The 11,432-nt window shown below is 41.1% G+C and overlaps 1 protein-coding gene across 1 annotated transcript; it reads left to right on the forward strand.

Moving 5' to 3' along the window:
• Positions 1 to 9,454: 9,454 nt before the first annotated feature.
• LOC120018589 (olfactory receptor 1D2-like) lies at positions 9,455 to 10,390 on the forward strand. Its single transcript, XM_038961800.1, has one exon. It carries the CDS (start codon positions 9,455 to 9,457, stop codon positions 10,388 to 10,390), a length of 936 nt encoding a protein of 311 aa, XP_038817728.1.
• Positions 10,391 to 11,432: the final 1,042 nt, after the last annotated feature.

Here is an 11,432-nt window from a genome sequence, read left to right on the forward strand (position 1 = left end):
GACGACGCGGTAGGAAGCCTGTGAGTCAGCCCCAAAAAATTATTGGGGGGGGGGGGCTACAAGGGAGTGTGGCGAAGTCAGGTAGGAGACCTGCGCCAACTCCCCGAGCTTACCGTGGAGAGCGAAAGTACGGGCAGACACCATGTTATGCGGTAAAGCGCATGGTGTCTCCTGTACGTGTGCTTAGCCCGGTGTGGGTTATTCCACCTCCCCGCACTGGCCGGGCTAGATTGAGCATTGAGCCAGGTGCCATGAAGCCGGCTCAACGCGTCTGGTCTCCAGTGCGTCTCCTCGGGCCGGCAAACATGGCACCAGCCTTACGCATGGTGTCCCCGGTTCGCCAACACAGCCCAGTGCGGGTTATTCCACCTCCCCGCACTGGTCGGGCTACGGGGAGCATTCAACCAGGTAAGGTTGGGCAGGCTCGGTGCTCAAGGGAGCCAGTACGCCTGCACGGTCCGGTATATCCGGCGCCACCTCCCCGCCCCAGCCCAGTACCACCAGTGCCAACACCACGCACCAGGCTTCCTGTGCGTCTCCAGAGCCCTGTTCCTCCTCCACGCACTCTCCCTGTGGTGCGTGTCTCCAGCCCAGTACCTCCAGTTCGGCACCACGCACCAAGCCTCCTGTGCGTCTCCAGAGCCCTGTGCACCCTGTTGCTGCTCCCTGCACTAGCCTTGAGGTGCGTGTCTTTAGCCCGGTACCACCAGTTCCGGCACCACGCACCAGGCCTACTGTGCGCCTCAGCCGGCCAGAGTCTGCCGTCTGCCCAGTGCCGCCTGCACTGCCCGTCTGCCCAGTGCCGCCTGCACTGCCCGTCTGCCCAGTGCCGCCTGCACTGCCCGTCTGCCCAGAGCCACCTGCACTGCCCGTCTGCCCAGAGCCGCCTGCACTGCTCGTCAGCCCAGAGCCGCCTGCACTGCCCGTCTGTCCTGAGCCTTCAAAGCCGCCCGTCTGTCCTGAGCCTTCAAAGCCGCCCGTCTGTCCTGAGCCTTCAGAGCCGCCCGCCAGACAAGAGCAGCCAGAGCCCCCCGCCAGACAGGAGCAGCCAGAGCCCCCCGCCAGACAGGAGCAGCCAGAGCCCCCCGCCAAACAGGAGCAGCCAGAGCCGCCCGCCAGACAGGAGCAGCCAGAGCCGCCCGCCAGAAAGTGTTTGTGTTTCTATGTTGGGTTCTTTTCAATTAGCCTGATATGGTTCTCAATCAGGGGCAGGTGTTTTACGTTTCCTCTGATTGAGAACCATATTAAGGTAGGCTGTTCACACTGTTTGTTTGTGGGTGATTTGTTCCTATGTCAGTGTTTGTGCCACACGGGACTGTTTCGTTTTCGTTCGTTTGTGTGTTCGTTCCTGTTCGTGCGTTTTGTTCTCAAGTTCAGGTCGGTTCATGTCGTTTGTTATTGTGTAGTTTATTCAAGTGTTCTTCGTGTTCGTCTTGATTTAATAAATTCATTATGTCTTCATACCTCGCTGCATATTGGTCCGATCCTTGTTCCTCCTCAGACGAGGAGGAGAACGAACGTTACAATAAATTGTATCATGTATTGTCACTGAGAGAATGTTTTATGTAATTTTAGGTATCTGATCTTTATAATTCTGTTTTAGAGCCACATTGGTTTTATACAGTATTCAGAATTGGTGGAAAAATGTGCTGTTCTGCCATGGAGCAAGGCAGTTAACTTCTTATGGCTGCAGCCCGGCGTCGGTACACTTATGACAACAGCCACTTCAAGTGCAGGGCGCGAAATTCAAAAGATATTTTTTTTTTAATATTTAACTTTCACACATTAACAAGTCCAATACAGCATATGAAAGGTACACATCTTGTGAATCCAGCCAACATGTCCGATTTTTAAAATGTTTTACAGGGAAGACACAATATGTAAATCTATTAGCTAACCACGTTAGCAAAAGACACCACTTTTTTTACTCCACCAGTTTTTTACTCCATCAGTAGCTATCACAAATTCGACCAAATAAAGATATAAATAGCCACTAACCAAGAAACAACTTAATCAGATGACAGTCTGATAACATATTTATTGTATAGCATATGTTTTGTTAGAAAAATGTGCATATTTCAGGTATAAATCATAGTTTACATTGCAGCTACAATCAGAAATTGCACCGAAAGCAGCCATAATAATTACAGACACCAACGTCAAATACCTAATTACTCATCATAAAACATTTCTGAAAAATACATAGTGTACAGCAAATGAAAGACAGGCATCTTGTGATTCCAGCCAATATTTCCGATTTATTAAGTGTTTTACAGCGAAAACAAAATGTAGCGTTATATTAGCTTACCACAATAGCCAGAAACACTTGGGCGCCGACGACTAGTTCACATCTACGACAGATATATGAAATAGCATCATAAAATGTTTCTTACTTTTGCTGATCTTCCATCAGAATGTTGGACAAGGTGTCCTTTGTCCAGAACAATCGTTGTTTGGATTTAGAACGGCAACTTTCCCTCTTCATTTAGCAAGCACACTAGCCAAGTGGCACGACGCTCTCCATGTCAACAAACGGAAGAGAACGGAACACGGCAAAACTCCCGAAAAATTTTCAATAATCTGATGAAACTATATTGAAAAAACATACTTTACGATGATATGGTGACATGTATCAAATAAAATCAAAGCCGGAGATAGTAGTCGCCTATAACGGCAGCTAAACAAAAGGCAATCCCACTGTCCACCTCGCGCTCTTCAGAGTACCGAAAATGGTGGACACGTCATTCCAAGATGATGTGTTCCATCTCAGACCAAGATAATCACCTCATTTCTTCTCTCACAGCCTCTTGACACCCAGGGGAAGGTGTATGACGTGCATGTATACTAATAGGTCTCGTGCCCATTTATAGGCAGGAAGAAGAACAGAGCCTCGATTTCAGACTTTCCACTTCCTGGTCAGGAAGTGTGCTGCAGAATGAGTTCTGTTTCACTCAGAGAAATAATTCAAACGGTTTTAGAAACTAGAGAGTGTTTTCTATCCAATAGTAATAATAATATGCATATTGTACGAGCAAGAATTGAGTACGAGGCCGTTTGAAATGGGCACCTTTTATCTGGCTACTCAATACTGCCCCTTGCAGCCCAAACAGGTTAACTTCTAGTTCCTCCCAAACCCGGATCCGGGAGCACCCCCCACCAGTAAAAAAGCTGACTAGCATAGCCTAGCATAGCGTCACAAGTAAATACTAGCATCTAAATATCATTAAATCACAAGTCCAAGACACCAGATGAAAGATACACTTCTTGTGAATCCAGCAATCATTTCTGATTTTTAAAATGTTTTACAGGGAAGACACAATATGTAAATCTATTAGCTAACCACGTTAGCAAAAGACACCATTTTTCTTAGTCCACCATTTTTTCTCTCCACCAGTAGCTATCACCAATTCGACCAAATAAAGATATTGATAGCCACTAACCAAGAAAAAACCTCATCAGATGACAGTCTGATAACATATTTATTGTATAGCATAGGTTTTGTTAGAAAAATGTGCATATTTCAGGTATAAATCATAGTTTACAATTGCACCCACCATCACAACTCGACTAGAATAAATACAGAGAGCAACGTGTATTACCTAATTACTAATCATAAAACATTTCTTAAAAATACACAGCGTACAGTAATTGAAAGACACAGATCCTGTGAATCCAGACAATATTTCAGATTTTCTAAGTGTTTTACAGCGAAAACACAATAAATCGTTATATTAGCATACCACATGTGCAAACATTACCCCAGCATTGATTCAAGGCAAAAAGAGCGATAGCGTTATCATCACCAAAATATATTAATTTTTTCACTAACCTTCTCAGAATTCTTCCGATGACACTCCTGTAACATCATATTACACAATCCATATAGAGTTTGATCGAAAATGTGCATATTTAGCGGCACAAATCGTGCTTACACAATGGAAATACTGTCCAACTACTCAAGCAATCTGCCCGGCGCCATCTTGGAAAGACACCTATTTTTATCGAAAACTATTCATAAACTTGACTAAAAAAATACAAGTTGGACAGCAATTGAAAGACAAATTAGTTCTTAATGCAATCGCTGAATTACATTTTAAAAATTATCCTTACTGTGCAATACAGGGTGCGCCAAAGCGAAGCTACCCCCAAAAAAATGGCGACATATGCGTTTAACATTTTTCAACAGAACAACGATTTATCATCATAAATAGTTCTTACTATTAGCTGAGCTTCCATCAGAATCTTGGGCAATGTATCCTTTCTCCGGTCTAATCGTCTTTTGGTCGAAAGATGTCCTCTTGTCCTGTCGAAATGGCCACTAACGTTCGGCATGTACTGGAAAAGTGTCCAACTCTTGGAAGTGCGTCACAAAGAAATGCCAGAAAATCGCAATAAACGGATATAAATTGCTATAAATCGGTTTAAATTAACTACCTTATGATGTCTTTAACACCTATAACGAATAAAAACATGACCCGGGATATAGAAGTGGCTAAACCAAAGCTTGGAAGGAGGCCAGTCCGACGTCCACCCTGCGTCGAGTGCACGGCTGAAAAGAAAGGTACTTCCGCATCTTGGTCTTATATAAAGTCCCAGATTGCGCAATCGACCCCATTCAAATTGTCACCACTTACTGACATCTAGAGGAAGGCGTAGGCAGTGTTTGTAGCCCCACAGCATTCACAGGGACTTATAAACTGACCTGGGAACAGAGGCCAAGATTTCTGAAATCTCACTCCCTGGCAGGAAAAGTGCTGTAGAATGAGTTCTGTTTCACTCAGAGACATAATTCCAACGGTTTTAGAAACTAGAGAGTGTTTTCTATCCAATAATAATAATAATATGCATATTGTACGAGCAAGAATTGAGTACTAGGCAGTTTAATTTGGAGACCAATTTTTCCAAGATCGAAATAGCACCCCCCATAGGCTCAAGAGGTTAAACCCCGACAACAACTGCTCCCCGGGCGCTGATGACGTAGATTCAGAGGGGTTGGGTTAAACGCGGAAAACATTGGTTGAATGCATTCAGTTGTGAAACTGACTAGGTATCTCCTTTCCCTGCCACGCAACTGTATTATCGAAGAATTGAAGAGTGAGAGTGGCATGAGCCAAACACAATTTCTCTTTGCAATGGGTGGAACCGTACAAAAAGTGTCTAGGCACGTCAGAGTATAGAATCAGTGGCAAAAGCAAGCAGTAATTTTCCAACGCTAGTAGCTAGTGTGTGTTTTAATAGTAAGTACGATGACGACTTCTGCAGCAGCAGGTGTTATCAAGTTTAAGGCGGATGATGTTGCAAAAAATACAGTTGAAGTCGGAAGTTTACATACACCTTAGCCAAATACATTTAAACTCAGTTTTTAACAATTCCTGACATTTAATCCAAATTAAAATTCCCTGTCTTAGGTCAGTTGGGATCACCACTTTATTTTAAGAATGTGAAATGTCAGAATAATAGTAGAGAGAAGGATTTATTTCAGCTTTTATTTCTTTCATCACATTCCCAGTGGGTCAGAAGTTGACATACACTCAATTAGTATTTGGTAGCATTGCCTTGAAATTGTTTAACTTGGGTCAAACATTTCAGGTAGCCTTGCATAAGCTTCCTACAATAAGTTGGGTAAATTTTGTCCCATTCCTCCTGACAGAGCTGGTGTAACTGAGTCAGGTTTGTAGGCCTCCTTGCTCGCACACGCTTTTACAGTTCTGCCCACAAATTTTCTATAGGATTGAGGTCAGGGCTTTGTGATGGCCATTCCAATACCTTGACTTTGTTGTCCTTAAGCCATTTTGCCACAACTTTGCAAGTATGCTTGGGGTCATTGTCCATTTGGAAGACCCATTTGCAGCCAAGCTTTAACTTCCTGACTGATGTCTTGATATGTTGCTTCAATATATCCACATAATTGTCCTTCCTCATGAAGCCATCTATTTTGTGAAGTGCACCATTCCCTCCTGCAGCAAAGCACCCCCACAACATGATGCTGCCACCCCCGTGCTTCACAGTTGATGGTGTTCTTCGGCTTGCAAGCCTCCCCCTTTTTCCTCCAAACATAACGATGGTCATTATGGCCAAAGAGTTCTATTTTTGTTTCATCAGACCAGAGGACATTTCTCCAAAAAGTACGATCTTTGTCCTCATGTGCAGTTGCAAACCGTAGTCTGGCTTTTTTATGGAGGTTTTGGAGCAGTGGCTTCTTCCTTGCTGAGCGGCCTTTGAGGTTATGTCGATATAGAACTCGTTTTACTGTGGATAGATACTGTAATATTCATATGTGTAAACATACTGAATTGGAATTGGATGCATTTTACCGCCGTATCATACTGTGCTATGGTTGGTTAAGACCACCCAGAGGGTTAGGTTATGGTCAGTTGATCATGGTTGGAGATACGTGAACATGCCAGTTGTAGCTAGCTAATAAAGAGCTACGTTAAGAAATATCCTATAGTACTGCATTTTATTATTTTGTACAAAGTGTGCAAAACAAGACAGATACTTTTGTACCTGTTTCCTCAAGCATCTTCACAAGGTCCTTTGCTGTTGTTCTGGGATTGATTTGCACTTTTCGCACCAAAGTGCGTTCATCTCTAGGAGACAGAACGCGTCTCCTTCCTGAGCGGTAAGACGGCTGCGTGGTCTCATGGTGTTTATACTTGCGTACTATTGTTTGTACAGATGAATGTTGTACCTTCAGGCATTTGGAAATTGCTCCCAAGGATGAACCAGAATTGTGGAGGTCTACAATTTTCTTCTGAGGTCTTGGCTGATTTCTTTTGATTTTCATATAAATGTCAAGCAAAGAGGCACTGAGTTTGAAGGTAGGCCTTGAAATACATCCACAGGTACACCTCCAATTGACTCAAGTTATGTCAATTAGCCTATCAGAAGCTTCTAAAGCCATGACATTATTTTCTGGAATTTTCCAAGCTGTTTAAAGGCACAGTCAACTTAGTGTATGTAAACTTCTGACCCACTGGAATTGTGATACAGTGAATTATAAGTGAAATAATCTGTCTTTAAACAATTGTTGGAAAAATTACTTGTGTCATGCACAAAGTAGATGTCCTAACCAACTTGCCAAAACTATAGTTTGTTAACAAGAAATTTGTGGAGTGGTTGAAAAACAAGTTTTAATGACTCCAGCCTAAGTGTATGTAAACTTCCGACTTCAACTGTATATACACTACCGTTCAAATTGATCAGAAATACAGTGTAGACATTGTTGTAAATGACTGTGTTGTAAATGACAATGTTGTAAATGACTATTGTATCTGGAAACAGCTGATTTTCTACATAGGCGTACAGAGCCCATTATCAGCAATCATCACTCCTGTGTTCCAATGGCACGTTGTGTTAGCTAATGCAAGTTTATCATTTTAAAAGGCTAATTAATCATTAGAAAACCCTTTTGCAATTATGTTAGCACAGCTGAAAACTGTTGTTCTGATTAAAGAAGCAATAAAACTGGCCTTCTTTAGACTAGTTGAGTATCTGGAGCATCAGCATTTGTGGGTTCGATTACAGGCTCAAAATGGCCAGAAACAAAAAACGTTCTTCTGAAACTCGTCAGTCTATTCTTGTTCTGAGAAATTAAGGCTATTCCATGCGAGAAATTGCCAAGAAACTGAAGATCTCGTACAACGCTGTGTACTACTCCCTTTACAGAACAGCGCAAACTGGCTCTAACCAGAATAGAAAGAAGAGTGGGAGGCACCAGTGCACAACTGAGCAAGAGAACAAGTACATTAGAGTGTCTAGTTTGAGAAACAGACGCCTCACAAGTCCTCAACTTGCAGCTTCATTAAATAGTACCCGCAAAACACCAGTCTCAACGTCAACAGTGAAGAGGCGACTCCGGGATGCTGGCCTTCTAGGTAGAGTTGTAATGCCCTGATCCATTCACAGCTCTTTGTCTTTTGGCAATGTTAAGGACACCCCGCCACACACAAAGTGCTTTTACCATATAATGGTTTAAATGTATATATTTGACATACTGTTCATGATTATATTGTGCATGTTCATTTAAACAGTAATAATTATTTAAACATGTCCTCACCTGGGATTTGAACTCACAACCTCTTCATTCATAGCATTACAACATTCCTGCTATGCCACCTTGTCTATGTCAATGATTGATTTTGCTTGTATTTCTACACTTTGCTTTTCAAAGTAAATCTCAGCTCTGTTAAAAATACACTAAAGAAAAACTATTATACTTGTAGTGATTCAGGAGTATGATAAAAAACCAAATAATATGCCCCACCAACATTAGACAACTATACTGAAAACTCAAACTCAAATAATTGAAATAAGTCAATTAAATCAATGATGGGAGAACAGTCAGATGAACTGATACCTAAAATGGCAGTGCAGGTGGGACTCTTTTGATGTGCAGATATGTATTATAGGTAATGAATGTGCAGAGGGGGGACTTTCCACAGACTTTGTGGCACAGCAGAAATATCAGTAGACCCCAAATTCAGAGATTGGGAATTCAAATCCCAGGTGGGGTCTTAATGAAAAGTCAGTACAAAGTAGTCATGTCAAATGTAGTCATAGTGTCACTGATTAAATGTTAAATTGTTGTATGTTACGTTTACATTTTTGTTCAGTATGCCTTATCATAACTTTATACTGCGACCAAACCGGTATCTGTACTGAACGCCCTCTTATGGTCCCGAGGTTAATGTCATATTTTAATGTTCCTACAATGTTCTCAGAACATCAGTGGGATAACGTCTCGCTGAAACCCTTAAAGCAGCATTTCCCAAACGTTGACCTGGTGACCCCAAGGGGTGAACGTTTTGGTTTTTGCCCTGCACTACACAGCTGATTCAAATAATCAACTAATCATCAGGCTTTGATTATTTGAATCAGCTATGTAGTGCTAGGGCAAAAAGATGCTTGTGCACCACTTAGGGTCCCCAGGACAGTTTGGGAAACGCTGCCTAAAATGGACCTAATGGGAACGTTGCCGAATGTCCTTAGGACAGCCGCTGTTTGCTGGGTTAATACATAAATAGAGTACATATAATCCAATTAGTTGCTTGTCATAAACTCAATATAGATCCATCTCTATGGAGTGGTTACATGTTGACACTGAAACTACAATCCCATGTGAGCTTACACTATGATATATTTAGAGGCTACCAGGACAAGTTATTGAAGCAGTATCCCTCTGTCAAGCAAGAAGACATTTCATGGACACAAGTTTCATCATTTCTTTCAGACCTCAGAAGTCTGATAATGTACAGATATTATCGGGATCTTTTTTTAAAAATAAGAGTTTGATCGAGGAAGTGAATTTGTTTTGTTAAAAGTATTGTGTTTAGTCTGAGCCTAAACAGAATCAAATGATTCACACTTGAATTCATTCACATCCATACACACTCAAGCCTTGAAAGGACTAAGAATTGCTGCATTGACCAGAGGAAGAAAATTAAGAAAAGTTATGGAGAACTCAACCCAAGTAAAGTTATTTTATCTCTTTGGCTTACAAGAGACATTTAACAACAAATCGGTCTATTTTATCTTGTCTCTTATCACATACCTTCTCATCATCACTGTGAATCTGACTCTGATCATAACAATCATTCAGGAGAAAGGTCTCCATGAGCCCATGTATATCTTTCTGTGTAGTTTATGTGTCAATGGATTGTATGGAACTGCTGGTTTCTACCCCAAGTTGTTACTGGACCTTCAGTCAGATGTTCAGGTGATATCTTATGGTGGATGTTTCACTCAAGCCTATGTCATATACACATCTGTCATGTGTGAAGTTTCTACTCTAACAGTGATGTCTTACGACAGGTATGTGGCAATATGCAGACCACTACTATACCATACCATTGTGACATCTTTAAATGTTAGAAAGTTACTCTTATTTTCTTGGTGTTTTCCTTTATTTATAGGATTCATTGTAGTTAGTTCAGCCGTCAGAGTTTCTTTGTGTGGATCTCGTATTGATAAGATCTTCTGTGACATTCCGTCTATACTGAAACATGCATGTTTACCCATTACCATTAATCAGAATTTGAACAAATTAGTAATAGTGATTAATGTTTTACAGATACTTTTCATTCTATTTTCTTACGGTCAGATTGTAAGGACTTGTGTAAAGTCAGCTAAGGGAAGAATTAAGTTCACACAGACGTGTGTGCCACATTTAATAACAATAGTTATTTTCGTCACAGTGACCCTGTTTGACAATTTGCAAGGGTGGAATAATGTAAATAGTACGCTAAATATGCGTAATGCAATGGCTGTACAATTCCTTGTTATACCACCTGTCTTAAACCCTCTCATATATGGACTTAACCTCCAGCAGATTCGAAGGGCAGTTTTTAGAAAGTGTAATGCACATAAAATCATTGATATGAGATGTTAGTTACATGATCTTACACAACAGGGAAACTGCTTTATATCAGAAGCCAAGAGTAGTCTTTTCTTTCAACCAATCGATTTGTCTAAATTTTAAAACATTTCTTTTTCCATATATAGACACATCCTATGTGCCTTTTTATCTTACCATTTCTACCAACCTGTGAGACAGTTATGATTTTCATAGGCACATATTCGTGGAACACTTTCATTTAATTTATTATAGTGTTTGTATCTCAAAAACATTGTCTGTGGTTAATCTACATTCTACAATCTAAATGAAAATGATACAAATCTAAAAGTAACTGTTATTGCCACTGCCAACTATGTTAAAAAAGCCTACATAAAGCCAACACATAAAAACAATGCATCCTGCAGGCAGAAAATATCCTGATATAATTAAATATCCTATAGGCTATGCATTGCCTGTCTGCAACCATCTCGAAACACTGTATCAACTATCAACTGGGTCAGTTGTTTTATGACGTTTCCACTGGATCAGAGCATTACATTTGTCCATTTCTTGCCGAGTGGTTATCAAAGGGGAGAGAGCTGGAAATATTGTTCAAATACTATTGTCATTCTTAATGGATTCTATAAACAGACTTTGTTTACTTGCTGTTTGAGGTGTAGAAAAATTACTTTTGAGAAGCTCCATAGCTCATTAGTGGTGATGAGTTAAGACAATCAGAAATACTATCAGACATCCCTAAATGGGCACATTTATAGGCCTACATTTGCACGCAAGCCAGGTAGACTAGTCATACTTCTATATGCGTAATAAGAGCATAGGTTGTCAGTTCTGCAAAACACATATCCACTCCGACATTGAGAACAGTAAATTACCGTAACCAAATAAACATTGCAGATTCCAAATTATGTGAATTAACTGTAAATGTAGGCTACTACTGGTGATATTTGTAATGAGGAATTGATAGACATAGCAAACAATGCACACAATGAAGTTATGAAACAATGAATGCTCATGAAATGGCGGGAGAGAGCCACAATCCCCATATTCTTGGACCGTGGCATCCCGCTGCCTCCTC

This window comes from Salvelinus namaycush, chromosome 23 (genome assembly GCF_016432855.1).
Source record: "Salvelinus namaycush isolate Seneca chromosome 23, SaNama_1.0, whole genome shotgun sequence".
NCBI classification, from domain to species: domain Eukaryota; kingdom Metazoa; phylum Chordata; class Actinopteri; order Salmoniformes; family Salmonidae; genus Salvelinus; species Salvelinus namaycush.

Coding starts and splice junctions, on each gene's coding strand:
- LOC120018589 (XM_038961800.1), top strand. CDS start 9,455: ATGGAGAACTCAACCCAAGTAAAGTTATTTTATCTCTTTGGCTTACAA.